Genomic DNA, 26,049 nt, shown 5'->3' with positions numbered 1-26,049 from the left:
TGCCCACCACCTGGGTGGGTGCCACTACCAGCACCTGATGAGTCTAGGCCACTTGCCCCTCCATCCCCCATCATCCGCTAGTTAAGTGGCAAGTTGCAACCTCACAATCTTTCTTCCATCTGCCAATGTGCCAAACAATTCCAAAATCATTCCACTATATCTGTAAAGCGTTATTTTACAGGTAGTTAGCTCTACCAAACAACATATCGCTCCCCCTTCCCCCTCTCAACTCTTCCAACGTGGACGGTATCATACAACCGTCGCTGGATCTTCCTCTGTAAAGCGCCAAAGGCATAGCCTCGGCACAATGCCAGTTGCCAAAGAAGCAGTCCCCAAGTCTACGCTGGCATGCGATTACTGTCGGCTGAAGAAGGTCAGATGTACTGGTATCTCTACCCGGCTTCTGGTTATTCTGTCACCTGGACTAACAGGTATAGGACAAGCACCGTGTCGAAATTGTGAGGTAAGAAACATCCTCATCACTCCAGAATGGGATTCAGACGGGTAAATAGAACGGCTCATGATTTCCCAAGTCTCATGGCGAGGTGTGCCATTTTACTCCCTCCAACAGGAAGATCCAAAGGAAGCCACGAGAAGCGAAAGAAGTCCAACGGCTTCTCCAGGATCGACTCGAGAAGGCAGAAGACCTTTTACGCCAGGCTGGCATCGTTGTGCCTGCCACGCAACCCTCCTCCTCTTCCTCAACGGAGGCTCAGAGTGGCAGTACTTGGACGGCAAATGTGTTCTCGGAGCCTCGAACCCTGGATGCAGAGTATGAGCGCTCACAACTACCGGGCAGCGAGACATGTATGGGCACTGATCGACCGTCTGGCGTGGGATCCATATCGACTCAGACCCAGACCCAGACCCGGAATCAATTCGCTAGCAATCTTGCATCACCTTTCCAGCACTCACAGATACCATTTGGTAACTCAACTTCCGACGACAGAGGCACGAGAGATGCGACGCTGACTCCACATGGTCATATCGCTGTTGCTTCGAGCTATACAAACACATATCAACCTTCAGCCACCCCGCCCGATACGCGGCAGGGGAATCCGACCCTCCGTCCCCTCGAATTCCAAGGGACGCCCAGTAGCACAGAGGCACTTCAAGTTCATGGTGCCACAACGTCAGTACACGACGGAAACGAGCCAGCGGTTAGTGATCTCGGAGTGGGTGGATATATGCCACACAAGCTAACACTGCTACTAGAGCCCAGTGGAAGAACTTCACGGTCTCTTGCCTCCCCCTTCCATACCAGCGATTGCCCACTAACATCCACAGGACCTGGATCCTATCTGTCGATATGCAGCAATCCTGCGGCAGAATGGGTGTCCAAGCAGATTGGCGTCTCGGGCTTCACAGACAGTGCCGCATCGCTCACGAGTACGGTATATCGCGACTTGAAGATGCAAACGTCCATGCAACGTGGGAGAGTCCCGGAACCGGACCTCGCATGTGCCAGAGATTATGCCGCAGGTGCGTGGGAACTTTTCCCTCGTTATTGTCTTTAGTTGGCTCACTGCTAATGAAGGCTTCCTCAGCATATTTCGACCATGCCTTCGAATCGGCCTTTGATATCGTTGATCGAGCGTCTTTCGAAGCGCGCCTAACCGCTCAAATTCTGGGTTCTGCGTCTGGGGACGATCCAGCATGGTACGCTCTGCGCAATGTCGTCTATGCATTTGGCTGCAGAGCGTCCACCTATAGAGAGACAGTGCCAGAGTCATGGGCGGAGGCGCAAAGGAAATCCTGGCAGTACTTTGAAAATGCTCTCTCAGTTCACACCGAGCTGGTTTACTTTCGATCGAATCTTTCCGCGGTGCAAGCGCTCTTAGCCATGGTAGGTTGTGCATGTCGCCCACAAGGCTGCAAGGATGAAAACCATTGACTCTGTCGTTGCAGTCCCTCTTTGTTGAAGGAATGGGCAATCCGAAATTGGAATATATGCTCATCAGTACCACAGTACGCCTGGCTCAGTCCAAGGGGCTCCATCTACAGCCGCCCGCGACGACCAAACTCTCAGCGGCTGAGATAGCACTTCGAAGCCGGCTGTTCTGGACCATGTACTTCTATGAGAAACATATTGCATACCGAGCTTGCCGCCCATCAGTATGTTTTGCGCCTTGGCTATCTGCCCCTCCCCTCCTTTGTCTCTCCCCTCCTGGTCGAGGTTTGAGTATACGGCTCACAAATTCCATCAGATGATCAACGACGATCACATTGACTGCCAGTTTCCTGAACCCGTTGATGGACAGGCTTCGATTAAAACAGAATTCTTCCACCATGTTATCCGCCATGCACAAATCTCATCTTCCATCATTGATCAACTGACCGCGGCAAAAGCTCGTCGACGGAAACCCAGCAAAACAATCGAGACCGTCAACGAAATTCACCAAAGACTCAAGTCCTGGTACGACACAGTGCCAGCGACTTTACGATTCCGACGCTCGCAGCCAGTCCTAGCTTCTCCAGACCTACAGATGAGTCACATCACTTATCTACACCTGGCATACCACGGAAGTTTGGCAGCAATACATTCAGTGTTCGCCTACCCCTGGGAATTGACACGGCTGGAGGCTGGCTCAGATGTCGACCTGAATCCACAGATCGATGCAAGCACACAAATCCTTGCCGAAGCCGCCCGAAACATCATACTGACCACGAAATATCTGCATCTTTCCGCGGCAGCTCCAGCGTGGTGAGTGGCGTTTTACCAGTTCCTTTCCCCCCTCTCCCTTTTTCTTGCGCTTCCTATTTTTTTTTCTAACAATGTACTACTATGAAGGGAACTCTTCTTGTATCCTATTGTAGGCATGATCAACCTGTTCGTCTACATTCTCAAATATCCCACTCGGTCCTCTGTCCCTTCCGATCTGGGTCTACTGCAAATGGCTGCCGGGTACTTCGGATACTTAGACTACGCTACGACATCGACTAAGCGGTTCCCCTTCACAAAGGACATTGTAAAACTTGCTCAGAATGCTACGGAAAGAGCGCAGGGCTCACACAGAGGCGGCAGTGAAGTCCTGCCTGCATTGACAGCCGGACTCGAAACCAACGGCAACGACGGGATGGATCTATGTTCATGGGACGAGGTAAGCTTCTTTCTTTCTTTTTACAGAGCACATACATCAGTCGCCGTTTTCTTGGTCATGGTTTCAATGCTAACCGTTTTCTATTCTTGCTTACAGGAATTTGGAGATTTTGATGTCAACGAAATAGGCCTGGAAAATTTGGTCTGCTTCCTGCCTTCCCTGACTCAAGTCTCGTCAATGGCAATGGACACTTTGCCGGATGGCTCGATCGACTTTTCCATCAGCAAGTAGTAGGTAGACCATTCAATTCTGGTGTTCGATATTCCACCCACAGAAAGTTCAATCTTGTAATAGTTGTCATATGACTATCTAGGATGGTCGAATAAGCCTCAAATTTCGAGAGGGCATAGGCGAATCATCCTTGCGTTCTGGCCTCGTGGTCCGCGTTGTCAATGTCCGATATTTGCTGCGGAAGATTTCCAGTGGTCTGGTCTGCAGTCAATTAAGGACCAACATCCTTCCACTGCCACTTGATGACTTTGCCAATATACATATACCCACTCCTACTCGGAACTGCACGTACCCGTGGGCACTAGGTAGGCTGTTGCTTGCCTTCCTGCACGGTTCAGTTGCCAGAGACCCGCACTCGAATGAATTCGGTTGTCTCAACCGACTTGGACCCGTGCATGTTTCTGTGAATCTGGAGAGGATCTCGGGGCTCGGAGGGCTCGGAAGAGTCGGAGGTCAGCCACTCCGGCTTCCGGGAGCTTGTGGGCCGGAGTGGCTGAGGACCCCCCCTTCTTTGTGTTTTTTTCATTTTTTGCAGATTGATTCGAGGGTGCTCGAGGAGGTCATTCACTGTAGGAGACTTTTTGTCACTTGGTTCTTTCAGGTGTAAACTGAATGTCTACTCGTGACTAGCCGAACCCTCACTAAGCTCCCGGATTCTACTGATGAGGTGATGGTCCCAATCCAACAGGGGCCGTTACAAACACAAAACTTGCCATTTTTACTTTTTACTTTGTAGCTCTAGCTTGCTCTCGGTACTCAGTGATCTTGTCGAGCGTCTTGAGAACAGAAGCGCCGAGCCATTCGGGTCTCGTGCGAGTCAGTCCCTCCTCGATGTCCCAGGCTTTCCCTCCTTCGACGTACAGGATCTTACCATTCCACTCCTGACCAATACACAATCCAGCCAGGACCTTTGCCACGTCGTGTGATGAGTTGACAGGGAGCTGAAGAGACTCAAAGACAGGGAGAACGTGCAGCGCGGACAAAGGGGTGGCGGTGACAGATGGACACATCCCATTGACACGGATCCCGTGTGTAGTCGCGAGAGAGCCCGCTAGGCTGCGTGACAGCCCCAACACACCGGACTTTGTGGTCTAATTTTAAGGGGTCAACACAAAATCCCTTGTATGTATGTATTGGGCGGGCAAACGTACGTTGTACAAAGGCGTTTCAGCTGGACATAAGATTCCAGCCGTCGACGAAACCAAGGTCAATGACTTGTTTCGATGCGCAGAATCGCCTTGTCGCAGGTAGACTGCTGCGATGTGGCCAAAGAATAACACACCGCGCAAGTTCACGTCCACGATGCTAGTCGGTGGCTCCTGTGCCGTTTGTGAGCCCAGCAAATACGGGGGAAGAGAGAGAGGCTTGAGTTCGCGTCGAGGACGAACCAACGAACCTGGTCGAGGCTCTGCAGATCTGTTGACGGGTCGAACAGGCCCTTGGGCTCATATATGCCCGCATTGGCAATGGCATGATCCACCGCTCCATGCTTCTTGTATGCTGCGTCAAACAATCGCAGCAGCTCCTTGTATTTGGAAACATCGGTCTTGACGAATGTCGCCCCAGTTTCCAGAGCTACCTTGCCGCCCAGCTCGTCTTGTAGGTCTCCAAAGACGACGTGTGCTCCGTTCTCACAGGCAAGTCGAACAAAGGCTTCTCCAATTCCACTTGCTCCGCCTATAATTTTGCGTTAGCAGATGGCCGAAAGGCTCATATGTGTAGGTATTTTATGTGTCAGATGGAATATCTCCCGCAAGGAATGGTCCTTCCTACCTGTAATGACGACGGTTTGATCTCGCAAAGAGTGGAAATTCTCCGAAAATTGAATTAGAGACATTTCACAGAAGTTTGCAGGTATAACGACCGTAAGAGTCCCTCTTGTGTTCTAGTGATCATATTCTATTATCATACCACAAAACACAGGGGCCCGCGGATTCTATATTGGCCCCCCCTCTCGGGAGGCATGTGCTGTCTGGAGCGGCGCAGGAGTCGAGGGGTCTCGGCCCGGTAGCAACACCCTTGGAACCGGACTAGATTGATGCGATCGCCCTTCAAGTCGAAGCCTTATCTTTTACCGGGCGAAAAAAATTTAATGGAACGAATATGCAGCAATCTTACATCTATTCCCTTTTGTCGGTGTACTCAGTCCACCGGTATTGGGAAAGGGCGATCTAGCTGCAAATCATGGCGATCTCGTCTGCCACTGGCATCGATGCCTCTGATTCCCAAGACCATGCAGCAGAACCTTATCAGAACGGGCACGTGAATGGCAATCAACTTGAAGCACGTACGGAAGCGCTCGAGGATGACCGTGTCCTTATCGCTGGAGGCGGACCCGTGGGATTGGTGTTGGCGAAAGTACTGAGCTTCTATGGCATAAAATCCCTCGTCCTGGAACGCAACGCAACGACCACAAGGTGAGCCGGCAATAGTCCCATGCATGATCTTTGTGCTTCTACTTCTTTTGCTAAAATAAAATGCTACTCAAGATGGCCGAAAATGGATTTGACCAACGCGAGATCGATGGAACTGTTTCGCAAAATCGGGCTCGCAAACCAACTGCGCAAACAAGGTGCGAAAACTGGCAACTTCCAACTCGAAACACCCATTAAGGCGTTTCTCACTAAACTTGAGTTTTCACAAGGTGTACCGCCCGAGTTCCCAAGCAGCGTCAAGATATCCAAATCGTTGCACGAGCCAGAACCGATCTCCGAATGGCCTCATCCCAGCGTCAACGAGTATCGCAAGATCATTGCCGCCTCGAACGACGGCAGTCTGCCATTGGAACCCTACCAACGCCTTTCTCAAGCAGTGTTTGAAGCTTGGCTCAAGGGTGTGTGCGACAAGGATCCGTTAATCGAAATGAGGTTTGGCTGGAAGGTGGAGGCGACCGAGGAGAGCGATGACGGTGTCGTGACCACTGCAACCAACCTCGCAGAAGGCCGGACATCGTATATCTCATCCAAGTTTGTGGCAGCGTGCGATGGTGCATCCAGCAGAATTCGACGTGGTCTTCAAATCCCCCTAGATGGCGGACCAGTGTATGCTCTCGTCCCCCCCACCCCCCCTTCTCCCAAATCCTCTCCCCAGGTTCATCCATTCATCGATTGTTGATTGTCTCTCATTTGCTGACTGCTATTACTGACAGGCCGACGTACACCCTTTTGATCCATTTCAAGTCTCGTGATCTGACCCGGCTCCATCGCCAGGGTCTGTTCTGGCACATCTTTTTCCTCGACGAGGGTCGCTTTCGTGGGGCCATCATCGCGCAAGACGAGAAAGACACGTGGACAACCCACCTTCACATCCCCATCGGACAGGACCACGAGACGATTGATTCGCATGACGCCGTGTACCAGGTCCTTGGCGGATGGAACGCGCCGTATCCCATCACCATCGATGAGGTCCTAGTCAGGTCGACCTACAGACCGAGCATTGCAATTGCTCGCTCATTTAGAAGCCCCAAGGGACGGATCTTCCTGGCTGGCGACGCGGCTCATCAGAACATTCCGACCGGGGGCTACGGCATGAACATGGGACTGGGAGACGCCCTCGACCTGGGCTGGAAGTTGGCAGCGACAATCAAACAGTGGGGCGGGCCAGCGCTGCTATCCTCATACGAGGAAGAGCGTCGACCAATTGCCCTGACTTCGATTGAGCGCTCTGGAGTCCACAATGCGGTGCATGGTAAAGCTGCTGAGCTGCTGGGAGCACGCGGGTGTCTGTCTGGGCTGGACGCAGAATCGAATCGAGCCGTGCGCGACGCTGTTCATCAGCACTATCAAGAGCACGACGGGGAGAATAAGGACCTCGGCATCGAAATGGGCCAGGTTTACAAATCAGGGATTCTGATCGTCGACGCACGAGAGCCGCTGCCGGAGTGGGTTCCCTCGAGGTACATTCCGAACACATATCCGGGTAGTCGTGCTCCTCACGTGTTCCTCAAGGACGGCACTACACCGATATACGACCTCTACGGCACGTGGTTCACTCTGGTCGACTTTTCAAGCCCCTCTTCATCCCCGTCTGGCGAACAAAACACAGGCAACGCCTTTGTTGACGCAGCCGCCGCCATCGGATTACCGTTGAAACGTGTGCAGCTCCAAGGAGAAGACCATGCCAGGGTGCTGTGGGAGCGGGATTTCGTCCTTGTAAGACCAGATGGACACGTGGCGTGGAGAGGGGACACGACTCCCAGTCAGGAGGATGCCACCAAGATCCTACGGACGATCACTGGCCATGTCGAGCCCAAGACTAAGGCTGGGACTGGTGACGACGGATCAAACGGTGTACATGTTGCAATGGCACCGAAGACGTTTTCGAGCATTGGCACGTTGTCCACCCAGAGCACCAACTACGAGTATGAGAATATGGGGGAGTTCCAGCGGTAGTTGGTGTAGTAGCATTTGAGATGACAGGGTTAGAGATACAGGGGTAACAGTTGAGCAAAGTTGAAGCAGTAGTAGCGCCGAATCCAGGATAATCGGGAATTCGCATAAGAGATCAAGGTCTGTCTGATACACAGAAAGAGAGAGACTGGTCTGGGTTTGTATTCATGGACATAGAAAGAGTATATAGTTTCTCTATGCTACACCCAAAATTTGCAGACACACGCAGACACACGCAGACATACCCACATTACGGTCCGTTTCGGTCCAGTACACTATGGCGACTTGACCTTGACGTGCGCGACCTTTATAGCCTTGGGCAACCGACTCAACCGGTTTGCCTGGTAGATCTCCGACTTGGTCGCATCGACGTGCGCTTGCACACTGTCCCAGCCAATATACGCCACGAAGACCTTACTCGGGGTACTCTCGTAATCGACCTCTTCGAGCGACCAGCCCGAGGAGATTTCGCCCGAGAAGCCGGGCACGCCGTGTGCGCGCAGGGCGCCCAATAATCTGAGTAGGTCGGCCTCGAATGCCACGCCCTCCGTGCTCACCTGGTCGACGGGGTAATAGGCGCGAACGATCTCTGTGACGGGTGCCTGCAGAGCCGGGGTCGGTGGATGGGGAGTAAACGATACGTGGAACGCCTCCGACGTGGACTCAGGGTTCACCATCGACCGCGCGGCCGCCAGGAACTCAGGGTACTCTGGGCGCGCTTGGTAGGCTTTGTGGGCTTCGAGAGAGTCCCAATCTAATCACCATCACCACCACCACCACCGGCAATCCAATCGTCAGTTCAGCCAATCTGGGAAGGATATCGATAGGGTAGGGAGGCAGTGAATTCGCAACGCAACGCAAGTATGTTGTCGACAGGCAGGCCTGGGGCCCGGGTGCTTAAATTACTTACCTAGCATTAAGTGAACGTGCGCCGGATTCTCCTCCTCTATGCCCCAATAGTTCTTCTGGACACCGGGCGCGTGCTTGCCGACCTCGACCATGTTTGCCATGACTTTGCCTTCAGACGTGGAGGTGTCGTTGATGTCGACCCCTGGCCGAAGGGGGAGGAAAGCCACTTCCGTCACGGGAGCCATCTTGTCGTATCTGTCAGGGTCGCGTTGGCGATTCTCGTTCTGAAGCTTCCTCAGCCGGGTGTCACATCGTGTATTGAGCCCAATTATATCAATTTCCCCTTATCCTCGGCTGTCGTGGTGTGTTGGTCACGGTGGAATCGGAAAGACACAATTTGTGCAGCCCCGAGGATGTCGACGTCCGACCACCCAATCGGAGGCCCGGGATTTCAACCTCATGGAGCTCGGCGCCCGCGCAGCCTCGCTAACCGGCACCAAGCAAACCCAACCCCAATCTTTGGTGCTGGCTCCTTAGCACTCCATAGCCTCCTCGATGCTTTCTCTGGGGCCCCATCCCATCCGCTACATCATGAGACAGTCGAAGCGAGGATTAACCGACGTTCATTCGCCGTGCGGCTGAAGTCATTGGCCTCCTCGCGCTATGTTACGAAGCTTACTCTTACCCTCTTTCAAGAACTTGAGTTGTATGATAAAGCCGTCATCATCGCTAATCTCCTGCGCCTCTACCTCTTTTCTCGGCGACGTTTGGCTCAGAATCGTCCCCCGCTTGTTGAAACCACCATGTCGAACCGCTTGGGCCTGATTCCAACCTCGGACCTCACCGAGGATCAAAGATCACTGCACGACGACTTCACCCAATCCATCCAAGCGCGTTACCACTCCCCGTCGCGGTCGCCGCGGCTGATTCTCGACGACGGCACCCTGATTGGACCATACGGAATCCTGCTCCATCATCCTGAAGTGGCGCGGCCGTTCCAGGCCATCGTTAGAGCCCTGCAGACGATCCCCGGCCTGTCTCTGTATGGCCGCGAAGTTGCGATTGCGGTGGTGGGGTCGCGCACGCAGGCCGCCTATGAAAATTACGCGCACCATATCATCGCCACTCAACGGGCCGGGATCACCGAGGCCGAATTACAAGAGATCAACACAGGCAGATGTCCCGGCACGTTGACAGATGAAGGGAAAACCGTTTTCGAGCTGGCGACCGCTCTGGGCAAGCCGGGGCCTCTCGACCAAACGATTTACGACAAGGCGGTGCAGGTGTTGGGCAAGGACGGCGCAGCAGCCGTCATCCATTATACGGGATTTTATAGCTATGTCAGCGTGATCCTCAACGGGTTCGATGCCAAGGTACCTGAGGATGCTCGAGGCTGAAGGTAGAGGCATGCCATTGATGGTACGTAGTGTCTGGTGCTATTTCCTAGAAGGTCTTCTCGACCCATTCAATACTCTAAGCTCTTGCAGTTCTCACAAGAGGAGAAGAATTTGTCGGGCACCAGTGGGCATATGGGAGTCTATGGACGTACTATTGTCGGTGAAAATCTCACCTGCCCCTTTTATCTCTTTCTACAGACCGTTATCTATGCGAACGAGCCCAAGGAGCTTGATCCGTGGACTTGTTTCGATACTCTCATTCCACTCCTAGCGGAGTTTCTTCTCGCACGCTTCAGTGTCGGGAACTGCTGACACATACACTATAAAGCTGCGAAGACGCTAGCCAGCTAAGAGTGTCACGTGTTGAAATAGGTTTGTCACTAGGCGGGTGCTGTAGCCGGTGGGTGGCTAGTGCGTGGCTAGTAATTACATAAGCCTCCGTCGGCACGTGGTGGGGTCTGTCCCGCGGAGCCGTTACCTAGGTGATGCAGCTGGTCACAAAACCACAGTGCAAACACTTGTCGCAGCAGGAGTCATAAACAGCTCGTCGGAGATGAGATACACCCATGCTAATGAGGGGTGATCTTTCATTGCAGGACGACAAGAGGTATTGCTATGTCAGTCTCATCATCACAACGAATCACTGAGTGGCTCAATAATGTCAACCAATCATCGAAATCCGAGATGGTCCACGAGCCTGCGTCTCTTCAGCCTGCGTCTTGCGGCACCTCTGGCCTGAAGCGAAAATCACTACAGATGGAGAATGAGGATACTCCTCGAGCTAAGAGAACGCGGCTAGGTGGCTTGCAGAGCCCACTACTAACTGGCAGCGTCAGTGGGCTTGACCTGGAGGCTGCGCCCGATCTCACTGCACAGTCCTCACATTCATCACAAGCGACAAGCTCTCGCAGCTCAAGCCCTTCGAAACGTCGTCGCACGCTCGCCATACAATTCTCGGGCCCCATTCTTCGAGTTCTCGATGTTGACGAGGTCGCAAGGTGGAGGGTTACCGGAAGATCCACTGAGGTGCCTTTGCTCGAGAACCTGTTCACAGCCATTGCTAAAACCGACGATGCCTGGCAAAAATCACTGAAAGAGGAAGACTTAAGAAATATTCATGCTGAACTGAAAAGATGTCTTCGCAGAAATGCCAATGAAGATTCGTGGAGCGATTGGGTGGTACTGCCAATATTAAAATTGGCCAGAAAGTTGTCAAACTGGCGGGAATACGTTGATATTGTCAATGTGTATGTATAACATGTTTAGCTAAATTGATCGCTAACATTCTGTAGCAAATCGATCGATGTTACCCCTACCACCCTTCTCAGTGGCCCATACAAGAAACGGGTAGATTATTCCCTGGGCCTGGAAGTCGCAGACACCGATACATTCCTTGAGATCCAACAGTCACTTGAGCACTATACCGTGTCGCAAAGTGATCACTGGATGCTCAACGACCGGGCCCTCTTCTGTCACGTCGAGATCAAGGCAGAGTCGGACCCAGCCACCGCAGAATCTCAGCTTAAGGTTTGGTGTGCTGCCGGCTTTCGGAAGCAGGAGAGGATGTATAGACAAGCAAGACGCAATGAAACAATCACACCGAAACTGGCACCGCAGCCTCTGTGGATTTGGGAAAAAGACAAAGTGCATCTGTCCGTTGCGGTTATGGACTCGACAGAGAACAGGATCTACTTCCTCAATCAAAAGACCTTCTTCGTCGACAGGGATGAACCGAAGTCCCTGCGACCGGTACTAGGCATGATAGTAACGATTATGGACTGGGGCTACACCCATTACCTGCCTTGGTTCCGAGACTTCATCGGACGAGGGGGCTTGAATGACTAGATTTTATGACTTCATGTGAATGGGCTCAATACGAGTAGGCCAAACAACAAACGCGATTTCTATTACTGCCGCTAAGCGTTCTCGACGATGCAAATATCTCCCTCTCCAAGTTTCCCATGAATTGTTTCTCGATTACTGAACGATGCTGGCCAAATCGCTGGAACATTTTCGCTTACCAATAAGATGACGGGCGGATTTCAATTCGCGTAGCCGGTCGCTTCACTAGACTAGCACCCCAGGATTCCCCAGACTTATCCGCCTCGAGAATATTGTGAACCTCGCTCAAAACGCAACTACGACAGTCTCCCATTATGGTTCAAAACAAGAGCTTGATCTTCAGAAGTGTGCCAACCCATGCACCGATTCCAAATGTGCACCTGGGTATTGAGGATCGGGAATTCGATCTCACAACCGATCCGCCTCGGGGAGGGGTAACCGGCAAGACACTCTATGTCAGCCTCGACCCTTACATGAGAGGGCGGATGCGCCCTGCAGAGACGACATCATATTCTGCTGCGTACACCATTGGAGAGCCCATGATTGCCTACGCGCTGATCCAGGTCATCAAATCCAACAACGACAAGTACGTCAAGGGAGACATCGTATACGGTCAATTCCCAGTTGCCGAGTATAGTGTCATTACCGAGGAACTCCTCTCGCGCGACCTTGTCCGCAAAGCTCACCCGATTCCCAACGCGCCACTATCCAACTGGCTCAGTCTACTAGGCTCGACCGGTCTCACGGCGTACTCGAGTCTCTATGAGCTCGGGGCCCCGAAACGGGGGGAGACCATCTTCGTCTCCTCCGCTGCTGGCGCTGTCGGTTTGTTCGTCGGTCAGATTGCAAAGATAGAGGGCTTGGCTGTTATTGGTAGTGTCGGCGACGATGCAAAGCTAAGTCTGATCAAGGAGGTAGGCTTCGATGACGGCTTCAATTACAAGAAGGAGAGTACGGCCGATGCTCTGCGAAGGCTGGCACCCCAGGGCATCGACATTTACTACGACAATGTCGGAGGCGAGCAGCTAGAAGCAGCTCTTGGCGCCATGAACAATTTTGGGAGAATCAGTGGGTATCGCCATTGTCCTACTGGCCCTTTTCCGACTAATTGTCGTTTTCTAGTTGAATGTGGCATGATCTCTCAGTATAACAAACCTCTTGCCGAGCAGCATGGTGTGAAGGGCCTTATGAACGTCATCGCGAAGCGACTTAGGATGGAAGGCTTTGTCGTCACAGATCCACGGTTCGGGCCCAAGTGGCGGCAGCAAAGGGACGAGAAGATGCTCCAGGTAAGAAGCCGAGTGGTTGCCCCGAATAAATTGAGGACATTGACAGAAACCTGACATGTGCTTTTTGTAGTGGCTGAGCGAGGGCAAGCTGCGAAGCATAGAACATATCACCGAAGGGATCGAAAATGCCGCACAGGCCTTTGTTGATATGCTCGAGAGTAACAGGGCGGTAGGAAAGGCGATCTTGAAAGTAGCGGATCCGGAGTGAAAAACAAAGTCCCCCTATCATACAGTCTTGAAATTGTTTGATTTCGTGTTTGAATTAACATCTCCTTATCCACTGCATTCCCATCACTACCCACTTCCTCTGTCTGTGCTCATTTACAAGTGACCAAATTCGCCTCGTATGCAAAGGATGATTGATCTTGCTCTCAACATTTTAGAAGATGTTCCTGAGGAAAGCCAAAACCCAGTCCTTGACACCTCTCTTCTTCTTTTCCTCTTGCAGCTCCATGATGCTGGCGCGTCTCTGTTCATCTGGGACATTTGGACCACTGATATCGACTTGAGTGTCGCGCATACCCGTGTAGATATCAATGTCCTTCGCTCTGATGAACAATGGACGGTCTTGTGGTCGGGCAAACCAGCTATACACCTTCCAGCACAGGTACAAAAAGATGAGTAGAGGGCCGGCGAGGTAGAGCTGGAAAAAAGTGTCGGCGTCCAGGTAAGGACCACCGATGGGATAGAGCGCAACATAAAACTGGGCAATAAGGCTGATAACGTTGATGAACAAGCACACCCACGAACCCCAGACTCCGAAGGCGGCTCGGAATGGCAGTTCGTCCAAGGAATGTCCCTGTGCTTTCCTGCAAACGGTCAGTGACTCAGGCACGGGCCAGAACTGGGTCCGGGTGCTTACCATGCCGCACGGAAGCGAATATGAGCCAGGGCAATACCGCCGTAGATGAAGAGAATTGACAAACCCGACAATGACAGAAGCCAATTGAAGATGGTGCCGCCGTTGTCTGCCAGATTAATGAATGCCAGACAGCCGAAGAGTAGCTGCAGAATGACAACGGCCACGGGTCGGCCCTTCTTGTCCACGTAGGCCAGAATCTTCGGTCCCATTCCTGTATATAGATTTAGCGTGATAGAGAAAGTACAAGAGTGCCCACCTACCATTAGCAGCAAGTGCCTGAATTGTTCGAGTCGAGCCGAACGTGCAAGAGTTGGCAACGCTCATGACTGCAATCAAGATGACAGCGTTGAAGATGGACGGGAGGACTTTGATGCCAGCCAGCTGAATTGCAATGACAAAAGGCGAATGTCGCGAAGTGGAGCCTTCACCACTATACAAGGGGCTGTTCTCCGGTACGATCAAACCAACGAGGAAGAGGTTGACGATGTAGAAGATGAAGATTCGCCACACAACCTGTTTGGAGGCCCGTGGAATCTCCTTTTTGGGGTTGGCCGTTTCCGCAGCAGCCAGTCCAGTTAGCTCAGTGCCAGTGTAGGCGAAAGCTGCGGTGACAAAGACACTGCAGAAGCCATGGAAGCCATTGAGAAATGCCTCATAAGGGTGATGCCTGTTTCAAATATCAGCCTCGCTACCGAGAGCCATTACAAAGTGGCAACTTACCAGTATCTTGCACCAATGTAGCCTCTGTCATCTGTTGGGACACCGCCGCAGTCGATTATTATTCCAAGAATCATAAACCCTATGCAAGCAATGATCTTGAGAATACTGAGGGCAAATTCGACCTTGGTTCGATCAGCACTACGTCGCACGACTTTGGAATGAGCGTACCTCGCCATATCCCCTCACGCCAAAGAATTGGATAGCAACCAAGGCCACGAGCAATGGAACGATCCAAGCGCTGTTGTTGATACCCTCTGATCCAGGCCAGTAGTGGATAATATTACAGGCGGCAGATACTTCGAAGGGAAGAACAGTCAACCAACTGATGGCGTACTCCCAGCCGCACGCAAACCCAAATGAGGGATCAACGAAGCGGCAGATGTACATTGTGAAAGCGCCGTTGATCGGATACATAACGGACATCTCGGCAAGAGCTTGCATCATAAGGTAGCTAAAACGGACAGTGTGAGCCAGAGATCAATACCGAAAATGGCGTCGGAGACACATACACCATGAAACCTAAGAGCTTGTTAGCCACAACTTTGCATTTCCTGTTGTAGTGGACGACTTACCGATGATCATGAAACCGAGAAGTACAGAAGCAGGTCCACCAGTCTGAAAGGCACCACCAGAACCAATGAAGAGACCGGCACCAATAGCACCACCACTATAAGAAAGGCGAGTCAGTATCTGCATTTGAAGCACTCGGGTCCTATACTTACATGGCGATCATTTGCATGTGTCGGCCCTTGAGATCACGGTGCAGCGCGTACTGGTCGCCCTGCACCATAGTCTGATCTTCTGGGTCGACGCTGAATTGTCGACCCCTGACATGAGCCGCGAGGCTACCCGGCTCATGGGCTCCATTGTCAGTGGCATATTTCTCGTTGAGAGTATGGGATTTGTTATCGGAACTCATCTTGGCGATTGTCCAGAGAGCAGAATGAGAGGAAACAAGAACACGATCAGAGGACGACCGCGGTGACCCTGGTTTTAAAGCAACCAAGCTTCACAGGTATCAGGCAAGCACCACAAGCACGCTTAAGCTCTAAAACCATTAGCGACAAGCAGGTACGGCAAATCATAGATAGGAGTCCTACGGTGGTCGCATTCAGAGTGGTTCGGGTGGGTTGGATCCTTGCACTGTCCACACAGACCATTGGTGATCGCCACGATAAGGTGACATCGTTCCGGCGCGCCCTCATTTAACGAACCCTGCCTCGGCTTTGCGGAGAGTAGGGCATTCCTGGGTGGGGGAAGACGACAGAAGCAATCGCTTGCATCAACCGATGTGGCGTATCTCTCATGTGAGCTTCGATGAACCTTTCTATGACACCACGAGACCTAATTGAGGTTTTTTCCCGCAGGTCTAGATATGCAGTTTCGTGATGGCGACCAACCGCTGGCACCCATACACACCGCCAACCACCAATGGCCCAGGCGCAACGAAATGGCCAGTCACCCACCGTGTTGCAGGATTCGACGTCGATCCCTTGCCCGGGCATGATCCGTATGACCAGTCGGTCTTCCCTCGAAGCCATCGACGCCTGCTCGTGTGTTATGCGCACTGTGATTGGCCGGACGGAGCGAGTTCTGGGATTGCTGGCAAAATTGCCCCAGGTGGCACAAAGTAGCTCGGAGTGGCTCGCAGTGGCTCAAAGTGGATTGTCAAAAGATAAGGATGTTGCAGTGGCGGGGGGGTGCCAAGCCTCTGTCAAGAGCTTCCATGCCTTCTATGCGGTCCGCGTGGTTTAAATTGAGCGAGGGCCCACAAAGAGGAACTTTGATCAATAATGCACCGTGAGGGGTTGGTTGACCAACCTCGTCCCGTCAAACGAACAACACCAACGCATTCATCGGAGTCGGAATGGGTCCGGCCGAAGTTGGTGGTAGTTCTCCAAAACGGTACCATGAGGAACAAGATGATGACGATCCTACCGTCCGATGAAGCTTACGCTGCACAGAAACTCTGACCGCAGATCGACCCTCACAGTATCGTCATAGCCTCTCCTAGAAATTGATCAAGGGCAACGATGATGTCCGAGAAGGGAAAGACATTCTGAGGGCGACTAATGATAGGTGCGATCACCAAGAAATCAATGCAGTGACTGGTAACCAGCCATCGGATACGCTTGCCTGACTAGCGAACAGGTGGACTGACACTTTCAGATGTGCAATCTTGTAACTCTTGCAACAGCTTCTTCATGACGCAAGTTGCCGATCTGTGATACAGAGCAGAACGCAGAGATAACGGGAACGACGTCAAAAAAGCTTGATATGGTGAAGAAAACGACAAGACAACGACAAGACAGATAAGCAAAATGACAAGAAGCTAAGATTTAGGGCATCGCAGGCGCACCACAACAGTTCCCTCACCACCCCTTCAGGATCGCAACAAGCGCACCTAAGATGCTTAATCACCCCCCAGCACTCGTGAACAGTTTCCTGAGCCTCAATTCTGTGGGCGCCTCTACCGTGGACGACTATAGCCGGTCCACGACCAGACGGAAGGCATTTGACAGTCGAAAGATGTTGGAAAAGACATAAACCAACCCAAAAGGTTATCTGCACATACATCCGGTGGTGAGCGAGAGTGGAGAATCAGGCCGGTTCTACCTTTGCATTTGACACGACAAGGCGACATTCTTCCGAGCGATATCAGGGAGTCATTCCGTCAAGATACATAAATCGGGTAAACAGTGTTCCCCAGTTGCGCCCATCGAGGTGCATCGAGACGAGTGTGACTCTTCGCTTCACCTGGGACAGCCTTGGAATCCTTCATCAGTTGACAACAAAGACTCCGCTGCCTCGGCCGCAGCAGTGACAATACATGTGGGTGAGTGGTCACCTTCTTTATCCACCGCCATGGTGTAGATGCACTGTTAGCAACTTATACAAGTACCTGTAGACCTACTTGGAGGCGTGGAGATGGGGGGAAGAGCACCCTCCTTGACCATCTCCAATAGGACAGATCCCCACGATCAGCTACAGTATGGTTGTCAGCAATGCAACCATCAAGAACTCCCATGCAGGCCAAACGAGGTTTTTTGTAACAGTTATGCACAGCTTACACGATACACCACTTGCCAAGCGTCGCACCTTGTACCTCATCTGGCATGTTCAACCGTGAAGCGAGTTTCCTGGCCTATTCAGGTTTATTAGCCCGGCACGATTAGGCACCTTGGCACTTTTCAAGCGAACCTGCCTTGGAAGGACCATGGCGGCGCACGGCATGCCCCGATTGACGACTACAACTAAGCGCCATCACAGCAACCAGCACGAGTACATACAAGCAAAATGGGCCGCTAACAGATCCAGAACCGGCATCTTCACGCGTGACCCGGGGAAAGCGATCTACTTGTACAAGTATGGATATCACTCGGCCCTCACACCACCCCAAGTGGGGGCAAATCTTCCAGCGGGGGCGATTGTGACCGTCTCTTACCCAGGTCTCGACCACCTCCTCACCCATGCTAGCCCTTAGCTTCGGGCGTCCAGTGGGCCGGTTACATTGCAAAAATGACGGCGAGACAATCCCAGACCCAACAGGGACCACCTCTGACAATCACAATATACTTGTCCTACTTGTACATTTTCCGAGTACGAGGTCTAAGTACGTCCCATCAGAAGATCCACAAGCACTCTTGACCATTGAGCAACCCATGTGCGAGGCTGTCAGACGGGACTGTCAGGGACATAAGCTCAGCCTTACTGGCAACAGTGCGGAGTTGATATGGTGGGCGGTACCCACGGACGGGGCGAGCTCCAAAGCTTCCCGATCGACCAGATGACCAGTGCCTATCAGGACAACTCCGAATGAGATGGCGCGATGCTTTTCACTCTCAGTGACGGTAACCTCGCTGAGGGTCCACCCGCCTGCGAAACTCACGGTATGGCATACAAGTATGTGCTGGCTACATTTGCCGTCAACAACGACTTCTCGATCAGTGTCTAACCTGAAAAGGCGTTCAACTAGGCAGCCCAGAAACGAATTCAATTTGTCAGGACCAGACGATGAAGAGTCTCTCTAACAGCATAGGAGACAGACGTTGCGAGGGACCAACATTCAAGAATGGGCTGATCAGGCTGATCGTGCCCGCTAGATCTTTTAGGGCCTCCCCATGATATTGTCTGTTGCAGAAACCAACCCAACAAGGTTGACCCACTCGAAATCTTCCTCCTTTCTTCTGCCCGGCCCACCATACTGACCCGTACCGCTTCGAAGCTTACTTGTACATGCCATGATATCTGGAAATCTGCTTGATTTGTGATCCACTACTACACATTCAGCTATGCCGCAGGCTTGGCCACGGTGGTCAAGGTGGTGATACATCGATCATCTGGTGAGAATCATTCGGGAACTAAATGCTGGAGCAACCATACCGCTCCATAATCAACTTCGTCTTTGAGGAGTCTTCGGGGAGGAGCCAGCCTTTCTTCTGGAAAAGTTCCAGAATCTTGGCTCGTCCCTCCAGAGCTTTTTGGACATCAGGCGTCTTGAAAGACACCTCGACAATTGGTTCAAGTGTCGCGTCCGTTTCGCTCTTTCGAATTGGCCATACTTCAATGAAGAGCTTGGATCCGTCCCATCTGCCTTTGAACCTCTTTGCGTGTACCGGGCCATAAATGATGGATTTCTGGACATGATCCGTACCCCAACTGTCTCTCACCCAGTTCCTGAATTTGCTGGGCGCGTTGGTGCTGAGGAATATGCGCGAGTCGTCCACACGTGGCAGCTCCATTCCGTCGAAATCCTTGGCGGAAACCTTCACGTCGGAGCTGACGGAGAGAGTCTGCTTCTGGTATCCTACTTCAACCTGGGCTTTGTACACTGTTGTGGTGTCGAACCCTTCCTGCAGAGCCGTCTCCAGTGCCATGTCGATGCTACCTCCCGCGATTCTCGCATCTCCCTCGTCAATTGCATAGCGCTTCTTGTACGTCAACTCAAAGTCCTCTTCTCCTTCTTCTTTTCGAATGCGAAGATTCCAGCCACTGGTATAGAGGTCTCGTTCCTTTGTGTCGAGAAATTGGATGTTCATCTTCTTGGCGCTCGACTCGACATGAAACTCTGTTACGATGGCGCTGTCGAGCTTGTTATTTGAGGTCAGCACTTCCGAGGGCTTGATCAGAATCTTGACCTCGTAGTCAGGGACAAGCTTAGGCGCCATGATACTGCATTTGTTCAAGCTGTTGTGGAGGATTATGAGGCTGCGCATTATTCGACGGCACTCGAGAGTGACCGGGAAAGAGTTGATATATACAACAGGCTCTCATCTCCTGTGGGAAGGGGTCCAATGGCCACTTTTGATCCTGATGAGGTTTGGATACTTCGTATCGACTGCTTGGCCGGTGAAGTGGTTGTTCAGCTTGCTCTAGAATCGCCACTCACGAGACACGGCTACCGTGGAATCGTTACCTTTCACGATCAGGCCCGGATATGTGCGTGTTTGCTACATTCGAGTCCGCCATCGCCGTCTCAGCTGTACAAGTACACACTTTATTCAAAGCAATAGATTATCTCGCAGTCCCTTGTGTTGTGCGAATTTCCATGGACGGGGACATTACCCATGTCAGGCACATATGAGCTCAGCTCCATCCAGTTTGTACCCCCCATCGCCATCCTTCGCCCCTTGCACCACTTTTTACAGCCCTGGTTCGGTTTGCTTCCTTGGCTGACCCCATCGATGGATACAAGCAGGCGAATCTCAGCTCAAAAGCTGCCAAGGGAGCTGAGGCGTCGAGCGAACCCGTATCCTTCAGCCCGGCTCATAACCATCACATTCTGGGTCTTGAGCCGATATGTACGAGTCTAGGTGATATCTCAGGGGGAGCTCAATGTCTACTCCTTGACACAAACCAATTGGCAACAATTCGACGCGGGGCTAATCATCCAAGTCAAGACGCTTGTTTCACCACGGCGATATTCAGGCGGAGAGCAGCCGAACTGATGGAATTTATATCCTTCTACATGCTCTTGCTATGATTGATTCGGTTATCCTAGTGTGAACAGCGCTCAATGAAAGCAAACTATCGGTGGCCACCCATTCCAACATCCTTTGGTTCTTCAGCCACAAACCTCACAAGAATCAACTTCTGTTCCTCTTGTCATGAACGTGCCTGGTCAAACCTCCTACCAACTTGAACAGTGAGTCTGGCCAATTGTGCGTCCTAATCACCTCCGCCCAATAAGCTCAGTCTGCATTTCGGATACTGACCTTGGCCGCCTGATATCTTCGAGCCTTGTCGTCGCACGACAGCCAGGATAAGCCAGGTAATGTGGGTGGCCCTAGTATCGCTTGGTCTCAACTTGCGAGTATCTTCCTCATCGTCTCTCTTTCCTCGCCTTCCTTGTCGCCAAGGGTATTCTCGTGTCTCATACGAGACTCCCGTGGAGATAATTGGTGGGCAAGAGACTCCCTAGCCCTCTTGGTCCAAGCGAAATGGTGTGCTACAGAAACTACTTATAGCAACGAGATGACTTAGTAACCCACCACTCCGGGGCGCAATGGGGCTCTATCCTTCGCTGACCACCCTTGGCTGCCCCATGATGTGCACTTCGGGTAAATCTGATTCTCGATTACCCTCACCTTCGTTCTCGTATTGTCCTTTACACATTTTCCAATAGTGGCAAGGCGCTCGATATGAAAAGCTTGGGCGCCGCGGCTCGATTAGCTGTTTCACGGAGACATGCCGTTTTTAGCTTGAAATCCTCATTCCTGGCTCGGTTCTTTGGTGATCGATGAAGCAAGTATCATGTCCCTTCGACAACATGGGACGGATCGGGACATCTCAACGGAGAAGACAAAAAGTCTTTATACGACGCCGAGAACAATAATGCAAAGATGCTCTGGTTGCTGATCGACATAAAGAATTCCAGAAGCAGGTTGGTTTCGCACTGAAGCTGTACTCTGATTGATTCCTCAAAACCATTCGACCTTGGCTACCCCCAATCGGGAAATTCTAAATTTGGTGTTGTCCTTGGTGGCTTCTAGCGGTTCAATAGGACTGGATTTATTGGTGCACAAGACGAGTGTTTGTCAACACTCTTCCCTGTGGTCAGCCGCGCCAAAGATGATGAGAATTCTCCAAGGACCCAGAAGAATAAGTCGCGGGGTGGCCGGACGCAACGACGGCACGGGCGGGAACAAGCCTATTGGTTTCTCTGGACGAAGTAAGAGTTGTGGATCACGAAACTCGAGTTCTGGCCATCTGGCAGGATGACTCTCATGCATGCTCAGTGATCTGCTATATCGCAAGGATTCCGTGATAGTTCGGCTCATGCAGCAGTGAGATTGTGCGAGGAGTTGTTGGGGTGATGAGTGGCTGAAGCATGGCGTTGGCATGTTCTATATATCCCTCGAGGTCTCGTCTCAAGGAGACTGCCGGCTGTTGGCCTGGTTGGGAGCATATCCAAGATGGCATTGTCAGACACTAACCTCTCAGAACTTGAAGCCGTCGCTGCCGCGTGTCTGGTGAAGGCAGGCTTGCTCAACCGCAATCTCGAAGCCTCCAAGCTTGTTAACGGACACTCGAAGTCTCTGTACCAAAATGGAACGGAATTACGAGATATGCGGCTGTCGTTGTTTGAATCAGTCCAAAATCTTCTTCTGATGGTCACTCCGCCCGAATATATTTTGACCCAAGGACTCTCCGCAAGCGTGGGTGCTCATCTGCTCATGTACTGGGGTGACAGCTGAACCCATTCCAGATCATGGACCTTACCGCGCTGCGGTATATCAACCGCTTTTCTGTTGCTAAGGGGGTCCCGGCCGACGAGAAGATATCTTACGAGGCGCTGGCTCAAAAGGTCGGCACCGACGAGTCGCAAATGAAACGAGTCCTGCGCTATGCCATGACGAAGGGTATCTTTGTCGAGGTCGATGGTGGAGTGGCGCATTCCGAGACATCGCTGCTGCTCCTCCAGGATGGCATTGCCACTTTGAGCCGTTATTCCAGCGATCGAGGATGGCCGATCGCAAGCCGTTTCAACGATGCGATCGAAAAATGGGGCCACGGCTCACCAGAGCCAAACGAGACGGCGTTCAATCTTTTCAAGAACACCGATCTGCCCATGTTCGAGTACCATGAGCAGCATCCTGAGTTTGGTGCCGATTTTCACGCCGTCATGAATCAGTTCACAAAGTCGCCGCCACTGTCGCATCAACACATCAAGTCGGCCTATGAATGGAGCAGCCTATCCCATACAACAATCGCCGATGTGGGCGGTAGCCTCGGCCATGCGAGCATTGCCATTCTCGAGACCAACCCGTCACTCACCTGCATTGTCCAGGATCTCCCCAAGACTGTCGCCCAGGCCACAAATCCCTCGACCTCGATCGTCCCTGCGCATATGAAGAGCCGGATTAGCTTTCAAGAGCACAGTTTCTGGGATCCTCAGCCTGTAGTCGCCGATATTTATTTCCTCCGCATGATCTTCCACGACTGGGCAGATAAGTATGCCAAGAAGATCCTACAAGCTCTTCTCGTAGCCATGAAACCTGGCTCGAAGCTACTGATCATGGACTATGTCACCCTGCCGTACGGCAATCTCAAGATCGGAGATGAGCGAAGAATGCGCATTCGGGACATGCAAATGATGGTGATGCACAATGCGCTGGAAAGGGACGAGGGCGAATGGCGACGTTTATTTGCTGAGACGGATTCTCGACTGAAACTGATCAAGATACGCAAGCCCACCGGAAGCGCACTGTCGCTGCTCGAAGTGGTTTTGGAGGAGCGCAGGGATTCTGTGCTTCAGTCTTGAGTCTCTCCTGACACCAGAGAGGTACGACGGAGCTGGCTGCAAGGATATTGTGGACATGCAGCAATCCCTGGGTTGGACTGCAACGACGACTTAGGTCAGAGATGCTTTGATGCTTAGACAGGGTCAGATTGAAGACACCCCTTCATCGACGCATGCTGCCGTGCTCGTTTTTGTTTTGTAAAATATCTAACCTCGATTCACCGGACTGAATAAACGTGTAAAGTTGGCAATATCCGCGACATTGTCAAGGCTCCAGGATGCTTCAATCGCCTTTTGCGCAGTCTGTTTTCCAAGAATCAGTACTGCTTGGTCCAAAAACTTGTCCTCCAGTCCCTGTTTTGTCATGGGTTTAGCCAAGGAGCCCGTTGCATGTTTGACATGGATCTTCTTCTCTTGGGAGCCGTTCGAAAGATACCTCAATTTCAAATGCGCTTCATCGTCACGAATAGCTTCGTTAGTTACCACCTTAACCTTGTCTCTCACGGACGCGACCGCATCATCATGGCATGCCTGATCCGAAAACTGGATAGGCCCAGCACGCCCATGGACTAGTGCGACCGCACATCCGTGATACAACGAGAAGATGGTTTCGAGGCCGGCTTTTGGATGCTTGATCGAGCACAGCCGCACGCATTGGGGATTTACCACCACCTCAACGGCCTCCAGCTTCCCAGAGATAAACTTGTCTTCCGCAAATGCTTCCAAACAGCCATCAATGAGTGGGTGAATGACGATTCCACAGGGATAGGGCTTGAAAGTGTTCTCGAGGATCTGCCATTTCCGATCTTGTGCAATTATCGAGATCAGTTGTTCGTTGACTGTCGACGATACCAGCTTTGCCCATGATTCAAGAGACCTTTCACAGCTCTGAAATTCACGGAATGCAAGATTCGCTGCAAGAATACCATTTTGCGCGGCTCTCCCCATGTGTAAGGTCTTCGTATCAGTCCCGAACATGGCCCTGATCCCTCCGGCCATACTGCAGGCATGCCCGAGCGCCGCGGCAAATCGGCTCGGATCAAGTTTTAGTGCCTTTGCAATCGCTGCCGCTGCACCAAAGGATCCGGTTGTGCCAGTGATATGCCTGCAACACTTAGCTTCCGTATTTCAGGGCTGGCATTGTGCTTACCATCCATCGCGATAATGCCCTGGAGATATTGCATTTCCTACAGCGCATTGCGCTTCAACCCCACAAATGAAGGCAAGTAAGAACTCCCTGCCTGATAGGTGATGGTGTTCCGCCCAGGAGAAAAGCGCTGCCAGTGGTGTTCCAGAAGGGTGAATCACCGTTCGCAGGTGCGTATCGTCATAGTCAGCTGCTGTGAGGGCAATTCCGTTGAGCAGTACAGCATCTTCAACGCTCGCACGCTCAGCTCTGCCCAAGAGACTGGCTTGATCAGTCTGTGTGATCAAGCCGAATACTTTCTGCGTGGATGAGGCTTGGGAAGAGCCCACTCCGCATCCTAGGCTATTGAGAATCCCACGTTTTGCCTGCTCAACAACCTGTTCTGGGAGATCATCATATTCAAGTTGGGAGAGAAAGTGTGCAAGCTGGGCGGTGTGGTCGACCACGGCCATTTTCGATGGATTATCGAGGCGAAATTCGACTCCAGTGGGGGGGCAAAAGTGTAATTTCTCCTGGTTTTTTGGATCATGGGGTTCTCCTGGTGGTTGATGATTCCTCTCCAAATAAGTCCGTGAGTGGATTTGGGGTCGCTGTTCCCCAAGATCATTGATGGGCGATACCACATTGCATCCCACTTGGTGTCGAATTTCCACAAAAGCAACAATCCGATGACCAAGCCTGGGGAAAGCCATATCGATCCCATGATGCAAAGCAGGGAGGAATAGCCCATTTACAGTTGGCATTCGTTCAACCGGGACACCAGCCTCCTTGGAGAAGACGAGCATTGCCGACGAAACAGCTCACACATTATCAGTCGAGCCTGCGAAGAGCCAGTCCACGGCCGATAGCAAGATCAAGGAAAGAAGTCTTGAGATAATAGAGCCCTGGTGTGTGCGAAAGAGCAGCAGTCCTAGAATATGGCGAGTTGCGGTGAGGTCGAGAAGAAACTGAATGTCCACATCTTGTGTTGGTCCTGTCGTTCCCCTCTCTTTCTATCTTCGCCATTGCGACGATTAGGTGGTGGGCAAATGTGCTTTGACTTGGCCGCAATTCCCAGAGTATCCCCTGTAGATGCGGTTTATGGCACAGTGATGCTAGTCGGAAAGAGGTTGCTTCTGAGAGGATTCGATGTGATCTTTGGTTGTTGGCACCGACACGTTGAAAGAGGGTCTTTTGACAGGCTTAAGTTCATGATGAGCTACTCTCGTGCTTTTGATGCTCTGGTGCGTAATTTTCAAGCTATTCTGGACTTACAAACGGAGAGCAGCCCGAACTGGGACTACCAATGGCAAATTGTTGAATGAAAGTGTGCAAAGAGCGTTGTGTTTTCTGCTCGCTACGACGACACGTGCCGCCTGCGTCTCCCACCTGTGACTGGCAGGAATGCCAAGGACGTGTAATGACCGTCACGCTAGTCCTCGGCCGAAGGCCTTCGGACTAGCGCCGGTAGGGCCTGTAAATTACTCGAAGGTATATAGTC

At 51.9% G+C, this 26,049-nt stretch overlaps 12 protein-coding genes across 12 annotated transcripts; 7 read left to right on the top strand and 5 right to left on the bottom strand.

Moving 5' to 3' along the window:
• Window positions 1-307: 307 nt before the first annotated feature.
• On the top strand, window positions 308-3,332 carry AYO21_09795 (hypothetical protein; the record flags this gene model as incomplete). Its single annotated transcript, XM_022659724.1, has 9 exons — window positions 308-373; window positions 438-463; window positions 572-1,132; window positions 1,316-1,482; window positions 1,548-1,846; window positions 1,909-2,115; window positions 2,208-2,704; window positions 2,792-3,101; window positions 3,198-3,332. The coding sequence occupies 9 exons, from the start codon at window positions 308-310 to the stop codon at window positions 3,330-3,332; spliced, it is 2,268 nt and encodes a 755-aa protein (XP_022507954.1).
• Window positions 3,333-4,057: 725 nt separating this feature from the next.
• AYO21_09794 (hypothetical protein) lies at window positions 4,058-5,169 on the bottom strand (the record flags this gene model as incomplete). The annotated part of the gene is made up of 4 exons (XM_022659723.1): window positions 4,058-4,423; window positions 4,484-4,651; window positions 4,729-5,009; window positions 5,106-5,169. The coding sequence occupies 4 exons, from the start codon at window positions 5,167-5,169 to the stop codon at window positions 4,058-4,060; spliced, it is 879 nt and encodes a 292-aa protein (XP_022507953.1).
• A 347-nt stretch (window positions 5,170-5,516) lies between these two features.
• AYO21_09793 (hypothetical protein) lies at window positions 5,517-7,723 on the top strand (the record flags this gene model as incomplete). The annotated part of the gene is made up of 3 exons (XM_022659722.1): window positions 5,517-5,749; window positions 5,822-6,373; window positions 6,481-7,723. The coding sequence occupies 3 exons, from the start codon at window positions 5,517-5,519 to the stop codon at window positions 7,721-7,723; spliced, it is 2,028 nt and encodes a 675-aa protein (XP_022507952.1).
• Window positions 7,724-7,995: 272 nt separating this feature from the next.
• AYO21_09792 (hypothetical protein) lies at window positions 7,996-8,814 on the bottom strand (the record flags this gene model as incomplete). The annotated part of the gene is made up of 2 exons (XM_022659721.1): window positions 7,996-8,474; window positions 8,631-8,814. The coding sequence occupies 2 exons, from the start codon at window positions 8,812-8,814 to the stop codon at window positions 7,996-7,998; spliced, it is 663 nt and encodes a 220-aa protein (XP_022507951.1).
• A 558-nt stretch (window positions 8,815-9,372) lies between these two features.
• AYO21_09791 (hypothetical protein) lies at window positions 9,373-9,966 on the top strand (the record flags this gene model as incomplete). The annotated part of the gene is made up of 1 exon (XM_022659720.1): window positions 9,373-9,966. The coding sequence occupies one exon, from the start codon at window positions 9,373-9,375 to the stop codon at window positions 9,964-9,966; it is 594 nt and encodes a 197-aa protein (XP_022507950.1).
• A 684-nt stretch (window positions 9,967-10,650) lies between these two features.
• On the top strand, window positions 10,651-11,811 carry AYO21_09790 (hypothetical protein; the record flags this gene model as incomplete). Its single annotated transcript, XM_022659719.1, has 2 exons — window positions 10,651-11,213; window positions 11,259-11,811. The coding sequence occupies 2 exons, from the start codon at window positions 10,651-10,653 to the stop codon at window positions 11,809-11,811; spliced, it is 1,116 nt and encodes a 371-aa protein (XP_022507949.1).
• Window positions 11,812-12,122: 311 nt separating this feature from the next.
• Window positions 12,123-13,305, top strand: AYO21_09789 (hypothetical protein; the record flags this gene model as incomplete). Its single annotated transcript, XM_022659718.1, has 3 exons — window positions 12,123-12,876; window positions 12,931-13,097; window positions 13,168-13,305. 3 exons carry the CDS (start codon window positions 12,123-12,125, stop codon window positions 13,303-13,305), a joined length of 1,059 nt encoding a protein of 352 aa, XP_022507948.1.
• Window positions 13,306-13,476: 171 nt separating this feature from the next.
• Window positions 13,477-15,598, bottom strand: AYO21_09788 (hypothetical protein; the record flags this gene model as incomplete). Its single annotated transcript, XM_022659717.1, has 9 exons — window positions 13,477-13,906; window positions 13,960-14,170; window positions 14,220-14,626; window positions 14,680-14,801; window positions 14,848-14,933; window positions 15,003-15,130; window positions 15,189-15,198; window positions 15,252-15,346; window positions 15,402-15,598. 9 exons carry the CDS (start codon window positions 15,596-15,598, stop codon window positions 13,477-13,479), a joined length of 1,686 nt encoding a protein of 561 aa, XP_022507947.1.
• A 512-nt stretch (window positions 15,599-16,110) lies between these two features.
• Window positions 16,111-16,434, top strand: AYO21_09787 (hypothetical protein; the record flags this gene model as incomplete). Its single annotated transcript, XM_022659716.1, has 1 exon — window positions 16,111-16,434. One exon carries the CDS (start codon window positions 16,111-16,113, stop codon window positions 16,432-16,434), a length of 324 nt encoding a protein of 107 aa, XP_022507946.1.
• Window positions 16,435-19,040: 2,606 nt separating this feature from the next.
• On the bottom strand, window positions 19,041-19,847 carry AYO21_09786 (hypothetical protein; the record flags this gene model as incomplete). Its single annotated transcript, XM_022659715.1, has 1 exon — window positions 19,041-19,847. The coding sequence occupies one exon, from the start codon at window positions 19,845-19,847 to the stop codon at window positions 19,041-19,043; it is 807 nt and encodes a 268-aa protein (XP_022507945.1).
• Window positions 19,848-22,094: 2,247 nt separating this feature from the next.
• Window positions 22,095-23,443, top strand: AYO21_09785 (hypothetical protein; the record flags this gene model as incomplete). The annotated part of the gene is made up of 2 exons (XM_022659714.1): window positions 22,095-22,337; window positions 22,388-23,443. 2 exons carry the CDS (start codon window positions 22,095-22,097, stop codon window positions 23,441-23,443), a joined length of 1,299 nt encoding a protein of 432 aa, XP_022507944.1.
• A 186-nt stretch (window positions 23,444-23,629) lies between these two features.
• On the bottom strand, window positions 23,630-25,021 carry AYO21_09784 (hypothetical protein; the record flags this gene model as incomplete). The annotated part of the gene is made up of 2 exons (XM_022659713.1): window positions 23,630-24,527; window positions 24,573-25,021. The coding sequence occupies 2 exons, from the start codon at window positions 25,019-25,021 to the stop codon at window positions 23,630-23,632; spliced, it is 1,347 nt and encodes a 448-aa protein (XP_022507943.1).
• Between the last annotated feature and the right edge of the window lie 1,028 nt (window positions 25,022-26,049).

This window comes from Fonsecaea monophora (assembly GCF_001642475.1).
Source record: "Fonsecaea monophora strain CBS 269.37 chromosome Unknown Scaff102, whole genome shotgun sequence".
Classification (NCBI taxonomy): Eukaryota; Fungi; Ascomycota; class Eurotiomycetes; order Chaetothyriales; family Herpotrichiellaceae; genus Fonsecaea; species Fonsecaea monophora.
The sequence above is the reverse complement of the archived record's forward strand: the minus strand, read 5'-3'. Positions and strand labels throughout refer to the sequence as shown.